This window comes from Dryobates pubescens, chromosome 30 (assembly GCF_014839835.1).
Source record: "Dryobates pubescens isolate bDryPub1 chromosome 30, bDryPub1.pri, whole genome shotgun sequence".
Lineage (NCBI taxonomy): Eukaryota > Metazoa > Chordata > Aves > Piciformes > Picidae > Dryobates > Dryobates pubescens.
Window position 1 is genome coordinate 29,822 of NC_071641.1, and position 12,784 is coordinate 42,605.

Below are 12,784 nucleotides of genomic sequence, written 5' to 3' on the forward strand. Positions count from 1 at the left end.
CCGCAACTTGGTGACGTCTGCAAATTTACTGATGACTGACTCAATCCCCTCATCCAGATCATCAAGAAAGTTATTGATCAGGATAGGGCCCAGCACTGATTCCTGGGGGACATCACTAGTGACTGGCTGCCAGCTGGCTGTGGCACCATTCACCACCACTCTCTGGGCTCGGCCCTCCAGCCAGTTCCTAATCCAGCGCAGAGTGCTGCTGTCCAAGCCACAGGCTGACAGCTTGGCAAGGAATTTGTTGTGGGGGACAGTGTCAAAGGCCTTGCTGAAGCCCAGAAAGACTACATCCCTAGCCTTCCCCACATCCACCAGGCAGTTCACCTGATCATAGGAGATCAGGTTGGTCAGGTAGGACCTGCCCTTCCTAAATCCATGTTGGCTGGGCCTAATCTCTCAGCCACCCTTCAGGTGCACAGTGATTACCCCAGGGTAGTGAGACTCTGAAATAAGTTGCCCAGAAGATTGTAGATGCCTCCTCCCTGAGGGTGTTTTAAGACCAGGTTGGATGAGGCCTTGGGCAGCTGAGACTAGTTGAGAGGCATCCCTGCCTGTGGCAGCAAGACTGGAGTTTAAGCTCCCTTCCAGCCTAAGCCATTCTATGACTCTATGGACTGACGTGAGTGCATCCTACTAAAAACTGAACACTTAATCATGCAAAAGTACAGACTTAAAAATTTGGGGAATAAGCAAGTGATTTTTTTTTTTTTTTAATCATTTCTCATCACAAGGCATTTTTAATTGATTTTTTAACTGTGCCATTATAGCTAGGCTGTAAATTAAGGGGCATGCTTCCATTTAGCAGCATACATTTACTATTCTAGTTTCACTGAAGATGTCATTGCTCACTGCTTTAGGGTAACTCAGACCAATTAAGTTGTAAATTCTTTCAAGTCATATGCCAGCATCAATCACAAAAGTAACAATTCAAAATGTCAGTTAAGCCTAACATATTTGTTAAGAGAATACATAGAATAAACCAGGTTGGAAGAGACCTTCAAGATCATCGCATCCAACTCATCAACCAATTCAACACCACCCAAGCAACTAACCCACGGCACCAAGCACCCCATCAAGCCTTCTCCTGCAAACCTCCAATGATGGCGACTCCACCACCTCCCCAGGCAGCCCATTCCAATGGGCAATCACTCTTTCTGTATAGAACTTTTTCCTAACATCCAGCCTGAACCTCCCCTGGCGCAGCCTGAGACTGTGTCCTCTTGTTCTGGTACTGGCCGCCTGGGAGAAGAGACCAACATCCATCTGTCTAAGCATTAGTTTTTCCTCTAGGAATTAAGACTAAGGATCTAAGATTTTGATGGAGATGACTGTAGAAGGACAAGCACAACAAATATATCAGACAACAATTAAAGAGGAAAGACCATCTAAAATGTTAACAACATGGAAACCAGAGTTGTGAAAGGATGCTGCATATGGACCTACAGCTTTGGCAAACCTCAGTCCCTGAACCCAGGATTTGGCCAAGAATACAATCTTAACCATTCTTTGTTTTCAAGATGTACTTGTAATTTCATTATGTCTTTGGCAAGTCTTGTTCCTCTCCCCTAGCACAGGGTGAGTGATCTTTCTATCCTGATTTTACACTACGAGCCTGAGGCAATTGCCACAAAATTTTGCCACTATAAAAATCACAAAGTGTTGTGACCATAAAAGATGATCTCTTTTTTACAATATCCCAAGCGATCGCTTCTTCCTTTAACACCCCTTCTAAAACAAACTCATCTTTGACTTCGTGGGGTTCACATGGATTTTTAAGTTACCTGCATTAGCTCAGGAACAACTTAATTTAGATAAAGATATTTTAACCTGCAGTCAATAGCAAATGTAACAAAATGATTGAGTAAGTATGCTATGATTACTGTTGACAGCAAAAATTGTCTTTTCCAATTCCAACGTTCCAAGGTGGCAGAAATTTTTTGAAGGATGTTACTTCACCCCTGTTAATTCCCACAAGAGTGCTACAAATACCAAAAGGCAAACCTGTGCTAACCTTTTCAAACACATATTTTAAAAGGTTAAAAAAAAATTAAAACCAAACTTCTATTTTAACAAAACTGAAAAGATTAAGTGTATAAACATACTACATTTGCACTTTAATAGGGGAAAAAAGGATGCCAGAAGCACTACTTTATAATGACACAAGTTTTTAGTTTGTATTTTTAAAACATTAAGTGATTTGTATCTTTTTCTGCAGAGTAAATCAGTGTCATTTACCTTAAAAGTTGGCTCATGTTCTTCTGGTTCTGGACTTGATGGAATTGAGAATGAGATGTCCTGGGCAGACACATTTTCATCATTCTGTCAGAGAACCAAAGACAAGAACAAAAACACAAGTTACTTGCTGAAACAACTCCCTTGTAACGTCCCTTTCACAGATGAAGACATATCTCTGCAGAACCTGTTACAATTTCTGAGCTCTCACTCTGGGTTTTCTTTTTCCCCTCCCTTCCTGCAGCATGGGTACAGTGCCCAAACAGGGGTCACGAATAGCATCCCGCTGCTCACAAACTCATACAAATAGCTGCAGTTATGTTGAAGTGTATTCATTTTGCACAATAATCTGCTTAAAACTGGCCATTGTGTTCCAGTGTGTCACATCAGGAAGCAGTAGTGATGCTATGTCATTTTAAAAGCTTCATTACCTTCAGAATGCAAGTCAAACAGATGATGACATCCGAGCAGTACCAAAATACACAGCCAAAATATTTCAGCAACAAATTATTACCCAGAATGGCAGCACTTGCTGCTGGGCAGACTAATACATAATTAATTCACAGCTATCAGAACTAAATATAAATGATAAAAATTGGAACCACACAAAAGTACAATCCTAGAATGGCTTACGTTAGAAGAGACCTCAGAAATCATCTACTCCCCAGTCCCCTTCCATAGGAAGTACTCTTTCCCCTGTCATGACAGACATGAACTTTAAAATTAAACACATGAGGCATTAACAGAATTAACAAAAAATAACAAAAGAGTATTTGTCTAGGTCCATTCTGAAGGACACACACACCCAGAAAAAAAAAATACACAGAGCCATTATGTGCAGTCTAAGGCTGCAGCACTCAACTCTGAAAAGGTCATGTTAGAGTCAAGTCACAGACCAAAAGCTGAGGATGTATCATTGTGACATTCTCAGGTTTGTACCATGTTGTTGTATCCAATCTTAAGAGTGACAACAACTACAGTACAGGTATGTCATGGTCATGGATATTCATAACCCCCATTTTATTGGTATAAAAAATTTACTCCCCTACTCCCCATGTATCTTCTCCACCTGCTACATTCGTTACGAATAAATGAATGTTCTACCTTACAGTATTCTCCTCTGGGTTTTAAAGGGTTCTCATATGGGAGTTTAACTCAATGACCTCAATGCTTAAGATTGTATTTGTAGAAAATAACTGCAGCATGTCTCAAAACCTGTGTAAAACAGCCCAAGGCTGAGCCAGCAACTCCTTAAAACCACAAGACTAAATTTTCAGCATAAATGCCACAGATCAATTAAGGGGAAAACCTACAGCAGACCTATTTAGGTTCTTTGTGTCTATGCAGGTTTTCGGTTGTTTGTTGTTTTGGTATGGGTTTTTTTGGGGGGGAAGGGGTGTTTTGTTTTTTTGGGGTGGGTTGTTGGTTTGGGGTGGGGTTTTTTTTTGTTTGGTTGGTTGGGTTTTTTGTTGTTTTGGGTTTTTTTCTTTTTAATCCATAATAGGTATTTCTTGTAAAAAATCAACTGCAGAGAAATATGAATGAAATTCTCTAGATGGGAAAAAAACCAAACACAAATTATATCAATTAGATTTTTACTTTTTCATACAAACACTGATTACTCATAGCCAAATATGCACAGCCACCATCAGACTTTAAAGATAAATACCAAGAACTAATATACAAGTCTAAATTGCATTTATGATACTACAGACAATGAAATTTAATTTCTATCACTTAGATATAATTTTGGAACATTTTGGTGTTGTTTTGTTGGGTTTTGAGGTTTTCTTGATTTTGATTTTTTTTTTTTTTGGTTGGGATTTTTTTGTGACACTATTTTGAGAGTAGACAAATTTCAAGGCTTCTGACTCATTAACATAGTAAATATTTCAGCTGACATTGTCCAACACATGGTCATGTTCAATTCACAAGTAGCTTCTTGTCCTTTCTGGGCAGACTGCCAGCAAGCGACAGACTGATGAAGCAGAATTTCACATTCTATGTTATGAAAAAGTCCTCATCAAATGTTTTAAAATAATTTGAACAAGAGTACCTTTAGAAAAAAAACATTATTTAATCCAAAATATTTCCCGTGTGCTAGAGAAAATAAGGAGCAAGTGGAATCAGAATAATTTCTAGATTAAGAGATGATACTTTATATCTTTTCTATTTGTCTTATATTCCACAATTAACAGGTTACGTCAGTATTTGTTAAACAATGATTCCAACAAATACATGCACTCAAGAAAATTTACATCACACAGCCACAGTTACCGTTGTGAAGGAGTAACCAGGGGAATGGAAAAACCACTCAAAACAAAAAGCTACTTCATGCAAAAGTATTTTGCATGGCTTTTAAAAGTCGTATCACTGATATCTCTGCTACGCTTTTTATTGCCATTAAAATGCATTTAAGTGGAGCAATAAAACACTAAGACAGAAGATTAAGACCTAACTGCAAAGAAAATTAGTACATTACATATTCCCTGGAAACATAAATCTAGTACTTCAACCCTATTGCTAATACTTGACTAATAATCATCAGCAAAGCAAGTTCATTTAATTCTTACCACTGTCTTGATTATCTTAACACATATAATGAAGATAGAGCAATGGAAAAATATTCTGTCCTAATGTTAGCAGTGAGAATTTAAGCATCTCATTGTGAACATAGGATAAGATTAATGTATGAAATTTGTTTTGCCTTTTCTTTCTTGCTCATCATACTGTAAAATGAGACTGAGGAAGGAGAAATCAGCAGAATAAAGCTGTATGTGTAAGAGAAAATTAGAGTTAGCAAAAAGACAATAGACATAGACAACTAAATGCAACTAGTTTTACATGCATTCCATTTTTAGTAGCCTAGAAATTAAAATGCTAAGAGGAGGTGTTTCCTGTAGGTTCTCTGCTCTGTGCAGCTGGATGATGCATGCCCTACATTCACAGGTTCACAGACTGCATTTGGTTAGAAGAGACCTTCAAAAGTCATCTTGTCCAACTCCCCGGCAGTGAGCAAGGACACCTTCAACTTGATCAGGCTGCCCAGGGCCACATCAAGTCTGATTGTGAACGCCATTCAGGGAACATCAATTATGCTTTTACTAAAATGGCTTCAAGTTGTTCCAGGGTAGGGTCAGGTTGGGTATTGCAAACAATTTCTTCACAGAAAGGGTTATCAAGCATTGGAATAGGCTGCTCAGGGCAGGTGGTGGAGTCATCACCCCTGAAGGTGTTTAAAAGCCGTATGGATGTGGTGCTGAGGGATGTGGTTTAGTGGGGGCTTTGCAGCAGTGGTGAGATTGTGAGATCTAGGTTGAGAGCACTTCAATCTAACAGGAAATTAGATTGCGGGGGGGGGGGGGGGGGGAAGGATTAAAAGGAAAAAAATAGTTTTTTGTATTTGCATATGTTGTAAATCAAAAAACACTGCAACAACTCACACCTCACAGATTCTGGCAATCCTGGTAGAGTTATTTTTAAACATTACTGGTGTTTTGGGCACAAAACCAACCTGCAGTATGTAAGTTGACAGAGGACTGATATTGCAGACATTGACATTTACTTAGTACATAGGGATAGTCTGCAGTTACAGACTTTATTATTACAACCTGATATCAACTCAGCTATATTTGTATGCATTGTTTAATCAAAAATATGCTCATTTAAGCAGTATGGCAGTGACTGATCATTTCACAGCCCTCTTCTTATTGCTATGAGTATCTGTAATTCATCTCAATTGCTCTCCCCAGAGATTTAAGTCAACCACACCTACTGTAAAGTTCTTGCTGGACAGAAGTTAACAGCGTATTTATGAGCTTTTGATAAGTTTTAGGTGGTCCCTATATAATTAACTGAGGTAACCACATGCCTCAAGGTATGTTTTCAAGTGGCTTATAAAATTAAAGCAAACCTGGAGTCAGAAACTATTACAACATATACCAGCAAGCCTTGGAAAACCTCTCTAATTTACTATTAGCTAAATGAAGAGAGTAAATGTTTGTAGTGGAAATAGTCCACACAAAAATTCCCTTCAAATACTTTTAGAATACTCAAAGGACAGGAGGCTGCTCTGAAAAACTCTGACTTTACGAAGTGTGAAGATACAATTTACCATCTCTCTAACAACACTTAAATATTCATCAGCATAGTGCACATACAAGAAATACAGAGGAATGCCTAAAGCTTCACAAACCAGCCCTATTTCATGTTTAATATTATTTCAGCTTCACAATCCTTTGCAAAGAGTATTTGCTTAGGAAATCAATACCGTTTTCATTTTCTACAAACCAGTTCATTTTTGTTTCAGGACAGTCTCAGTGCGGGATATAAATAAGAGATTTAAGTGTACATGGAGGCAAAAATATGTAAGAATCTTTTCTTCCCCAAGTGTTAACACTGGCATGCACCTTATTCTCCAGGTGATTAATTTTCTACATTTCAAACATTTTCACATGCCTACTCTGAAATGTTACAGTTTAAGAGAGCCACTCAATTATATTCTCAAGTCTGCATCCGGCATTTTTAATCCATCTCAAGAACATAAGATGAAGGTTTTAGAATAAGCCTCTATCATGGCTGTTGCAGTAACACAACAAACTCACTCAGAGAGCCACAAGATGAAACCTATCCTTTTTGAGTGGATGTACATAGCATGTTCTCATGTCAATGTTTTAACTGTGAAATTTTTAGTACTAATGACACCATCTCTGTGCCTGCTTCAGCTGACAAATTTAGAAAGAACTTCATTATTGTCTTTGGTACACAGCATGCCAAATAGTAATCTTTATTTAGTGATTATGATTTATGAGAAAGCATATCAGATCATAGAATCATAAAATGGTTTGGGTTGGAAGGGAACCACCATAGGTCATCTAGACCAAACCCCCTGCAGTGAGCAGGGACATCCTCCATTAGATTAGATTGCTCAGAGCCTTGTTGAGCCTGACCTTGAATATCTCCCCAGATGGGGTCTCAACTACCTCCCCTGAGCAATCTGTTCCAGTGTTCCACCACCCTCATGGAAAAGAGCTTCTTCCTAACATCCAATCTATTCTTCTCCAATTTCAAACCATTGTCCCTCATCCTACCACTTCAGGCCTTCTGAAACAGTCCCTCTGTAGCCTTCCTGTAGGCTCCCCCTTGAGGTACTGGAAGGCTGCTATTAGGTCTGCCCTGAGCCCTCTCTTCTCCGGGCTGAACAACCACAGCTGTCCTCAGAGCCAAAGTGTTCCAGCCCCCTCATCGATTCTACGGTCCTCCTCTGGACCCACTCCATCAGGTCCACGTCATTCCTTTTGAGGGCTCCAGAGCTGGATATAGGACTCCAGGTGAGATACAAGTATTTAGTCAAGAATAGCCTAATGAAAACCTTACTATCTGTCTAACCTGCTACTCTGATCATATGCAGAAGTGGTTTACCTACTACAGACTGTTGGGTTTTGATCACTGCAGTACCTCTGCTGTTTGAATTCAGCAGCTTAAAAATGCCACATTTTGCTTATGTTTTCTCCTATCCCCCCGGCAATTACAGGTTCTCATTTTAAGTGCCTCTATTTTAAAAAGAGAAAAGCATATCCAAAAGAAAAGCCAAACTCCATGACTAAATACACTAGAGTGATCCCTGAACCACATTTCAAGATTATAAAGATGAGCCTTCCATACAGCATATGGGCAGTGCAGCTGCTCTTACTGCCTACCCTTTCCATCTTTCTCTTTTCCTTTTCTCTTGCTTTCTTTGGACGATATTATTTGAAGGCTTTAGTTAAAAGCACATGCAAAGTAAAGACAAATTGCAGATGATCTTGAAAAATGAAAGAAACAAAATAAAGGCTATTGTCTCTCAGAAGAATGTCAAGATATTGCCTCACTGGAACACAAAGCTTAGAATAGTGGTTTTCATTACACTAGTGTATTTTAAATTCTTCTATTACAAAAATCAACTCAGAAGTAAATGCCTTTCTGGAAATTATCTTATGATTCCCTAACACCATAGGCTTCCTTTTAACACACAGTATTTTAAAAGAATATGCTATTAATGTTATACTAACAATTTCAACTTGAGAATTCACCACTGCAGCATTTGCAGCTGATGAAGAAGTCAAAAAGCAAAAACCAGATGTTTCTGAAGTTTACAAAGGTTTAAAGTTTTATCATTTGACTCCTAATTCAATGTTTGCTCTGTTACAAATTACTCATTTTAATGCTTTCCTTTGCTAACAGCATTTTCATAAACCTGCAAAGAGACAATTCATTACCAGTCCATCAAGCAGAGGGTGCTGTTCACCTGCCGATTACTTGGCATTTTGAGTGTAGCTTTACTCCAATATTGCTACAAATGAGTATGACAGTTTCCTTTGCCTACTAACAAATGCCATTCAAATGACTGTCCAACAGCTAAGCAATTGTCTAAAGATAAGATTTGCCAATTTTATTTGCCATTGTTTGGTGATTTCTTCACTTCTGTTCCTTTTAAGCACAGTTAAGTCAGTGACGTAAACCATTTTGTGGCCAAGAGAAAAAAAAAAATTAACAGTTGTAGGTACAATTTATACAACGTAATACATGTCACAAAGAAACCTCTGCATTTCATTAATTAGGTCTGTTTCTTTGTCTTCACACTTCTTGTAACAAAGATAAATACCTCTTATCAGCCTCACCAGATGCAAAAAGAATACGACTACATACTTTAAAGGTACATGACTTACTAAAGCATCAGAAAAAAATACATTGATGCTTGTAACTTTTTGCACTGAAAAAAGGTCATTTTTATTCATACCTCTTACTGTAGGATCAGTCCATTTACCTGACTAGTTACATAGAAAGCTTGTGCTAGGCAACCAGTACCAGAACAAGAGGACACAGTCTCAGGCTGCGTCAGGGGAGGTTTAGGCTGGAGGTTAGGTGGAAGTTTTACACAGAGAGAGTGATTGCCCATTGGAATGGGCTGCCCGAGGGGTCGCCGTCGCTGGGGGTGTTCAGGGTGAGGCTTGACAGGATGCTTGGTTCCATGGTTTAGTTGATTAGGTGGTGTTGGATGATAGGTTGGACACAATCATCTTGAAGGTCTCTTCCAACCTGGTTTATTCTATTCTAGAAAAATAGAATTTCTTCTCCATTCATGAAAGTTGAAAATAGACATTTTTTTAATAAAACTTAAATACATCAGAATAAAAAAGGTTTCACAGATCTCACAGTTTTGTGACCTGCTCCATGTTTTCAATTCTTAAAATATCACTAAGTGCTTCTCTGAGATAAAACAGAGAGGCTGCAAATCACTAATGCCACGCTCCAGAGAAAGTTAATACAGAGGCTAGTCCATCCTTGTCTAGATCAAAGGCTTTAGGACATCAGAAACAGTACAACTCTTTAAATAAGGAAGTGTTAACACATTTTATCTGCAGCCTCAATTAAGAAATTGAGAAGGAAGAAAAAGGAAGAAATTCTTAAGATCAGCAGAAAACTTCTTAACTGTTATGCATGCAAATGAGGTACCTTAGTCAATGTTTAAGAGACATTAACATTTAGATGGCAATTATTACTACAGTTAGCCTTCCAGTGCGTTTTGTTATGATAATACAAAGTTATTGCTCCAGTTAAGCATTAAATGAGAACATTCACCAGTAGTTCACCAACTCCCTGCAAATAATTCCAGCTGCATTTGAATTAAGAAGAATGTACATTTTTTTCACTCCAGCCAGTACAACATCACAGCAAAATCAGAGAACATTATTCTTACTGCAGTAAAAATTTTAAACAATTCTGCACGAGACAAACTCCTGTTCCAAATTTCACTGTTAGAAAACACAGAATGATGGGAGTATGCAAGAAGTAAGCAGGCAGCAGTTGTACTGCTAACATTGTTATTGCAGTCACACAAAGGTCAGACAAGGCAAGCCTACTCAAATAACCACTTCTTTTTCCAAGCTGAATTTGGAACTCAACCTTAAAGCCATGGTATTTCAGCAACATTGCTAGTAATATTCAAGATAATTTATACACAGTTACATGGCCTAGAGTCACAGCAATGAATCCAGTAGACCACATTAAGTCTCCCTAGGAATCTGCTAGGTATTCATTACACATTATATTCTACAATAAGCCACACTACAGTTAATGAGATAGTTGTAGAGAATTGAAGTTAATTACTATAGCTCACTATCTTACTATAAATGCTCCTGTGAGACCTCATCCTGAAGACCTGACTATAGCTCTATTTGTACCTACCCAAAATTAAATAGTATTCCTAGAAGTTCTAACTGGAAAAAGGTAACACATACATTTAAATATATGGTATCAGTTAAGCAAATGTAAGAACTTCTGCTTCCTTCCTGTTTGAAAGGAGGTGACTTTGTACATTGGCTTTTAACGTCTTGCAAGAAAAGGCCCATCATAAAACCCAGACTAAGATCCACAGATCCACTCCTAGTTGAGTGTTATGACTGCTAAAGTTCATGTAATTGTTTTCAAAATTGCATCTCTTTCCTTCAAAGTAAAAAAAAAATAAATTAAAAAATTTGAATATTTTATCTCATTTCCTTGAAAATAGCTTTCTGCCAACAGAAGTTTAAACACTTCTAATGAAAAAATATTTCATAGAAGTTTTACTCAAAATGTTTTGTAAATAGGGGTAAAGGTCCCAAGGTTTCTCCTCTGTAGCAGGTTAATTTACTTTGACATTACCATTCATAGTGTTTGATTAAAAGACTGGAAAATAAACAGGACAGTAGAATACACAGAAGCCATGAGTTTTGATAGCAGCAAGTCAAAATAGGAGATGTTAGATCAAGAAAATGTAAAGTATGCTTGATGAAATTTGAACTTCAGATTAGTACTGGTTAACAGAAAACTCCCTATTACAGAGGCAGGGCTAGAAGAGGTTGTAGTGAGGCTAGTGGTGGTATTTTCTCCCAGGCATACAGTGATAGGACAAGAGGAAATAGGTTTAAGTTGTGGATTGGGAGGTTTAGATTAGACATTAGGAAAAAATCCTTCACTGAGAGTGTGGTGAGGTGTTGGAACAGGCTGCCAAGGACAGTAGTGGAGTTGCCATCCCTATTTGGCCATACAATGCACTCCTTCACTGGACAAAGTGCACATACACAGATCATCTCTCCATTTTGATTGTCCTGGTGGTAAAGGAATTAAAAACTCCGAACAAAAAGTTGCTTGCTATCTTATGTACTAATTGCATTGTTGATGCTTTTGAGAAGCACAATTTATGTAGTTTCACTACTCAGACATGAGGTTCTAAGAACACCCCTTCCCTCCTTGACACTACATTGTTTTTGTGGCAATTGTACTCCTGACTTTGTCAGTGGAAGAGTATCTCCAGCATTCTCAGTTACCATAGCAAGCAAATGTTCACATTTCTAAAAGGCAGAGTCATACTCTTGAACTAGCCTCTAGGTTGATTTGCTTTTTGTTTTGGGCACAAACTTATTTCCATTACGTTATCCTGATAGAAAAGAAGAGCAATATCTAATATTAAAGACAACATCATACAGATACTTTTCAATGTTAATCTGCATATGCCTGCAAAGAAAGTCTAATGGAGTTGTTATTTGCAGGTAGCAAAGGAATTTTTGTGGCTGAAATGCCATACTTCTGCTGAGACATCCAGTAGTTTACCAATCCCACAACCTCTGAAGTTCTGGGGTAAAATGAAAAAGCTCCTTCAATGTTTCTGACAATTCAGTGATTTCATACAGTAGAAGAATTAAACTTGAACACTTCCAATATAGATGACCCAGCAGGATGTGCTAAGCTTCTTGTCAAAACAAACAGAAAAGATGAAAAGAATGAGAAAGCAAGCTTTAGGAAAAAAGTGATTAGCATTGACTTGCTTAAGGCAAGTTTGATCAATGAGATCAATTGTAACTTTATTTTTTTCCACTACCAGAATTTTAGAATCTTATTCAATAGAAGTCTGTCTTCACATGCAATGGTGGGTTTTGTTTGGTTTTTAGTTTAGCATTATTTCCTCAGAGAAGCAGAATAACAGTATTTGATACTTTTTTTGCAGTCAGGAAGAGTGCACACAAAAAAATTCCTATTTTAAATAGCAATAACAACTGCATACTTTCTTGAGAACTGTAATTCAAATGTATAAAGGAAATTACAAAAGCCTAGTAAGCCTAAACAGAAGATTAGCCCACCTATGCTTTTGTTCCATTTAAACAGCTCACCTGGTGCAGTAATCTCTTCAGTTTCAACAGCTGAGTTTTCACAGCTGTGCAGTCTTGGACCATGTGTCTAAGAGTCATTTCATCAAGCATCACAGTATTCTCTGGTACACCCACCAGCTGCCTTGGAGCCTGGTAATAATTTGGTGCTCCATAGTTTTCCAAGTGACCAATAGGAGATTCTACACAGTTTGATCCCCTAAAAACAAATAAACAAAAATAAAATTATAACAATAAATGCAGTCATGACAAACTAGAGCTAAAGAACATTTAGTAAAAAAACCTGTTATGTAGCATGGGCTTTACTCACATATCCTGGCATACAACAGAAAAAGGAGTTAGAAAATGCCCGCTCTGTTTTA

General features: G+C 37.9%; 1 protein-coding gene across 1 annotated transcript in view; it reads right to left on the reverse strand.

The window, feature by feature from the left end:
- CCSER2 (coiled-coil serine rich protein 2) overlaps positions 1 to 12,784 on the reverse strand; it is a 62,833-nt gene that overhangs the window by 23,182 nt on the left and 26,867 nt on the right. Inside the window, exons 7-8 of the mRNA XM_054174671.1 lie at positions 12,426 to 12,621; positions 2,242 to 2,325 (exon numbers count right to left, since the gene is read on the reverse strand). Of these exons, the coding sequence (XP_054030646.1) occupies positions 2,242 to 2,325; positions 12,426 to 12,621 (280 nt within the window). The remainder of the gene's footprint in view (positions 1 to 2,241; positions 2,326 to 12,425; positions 12,622 to 12,784) is intronic.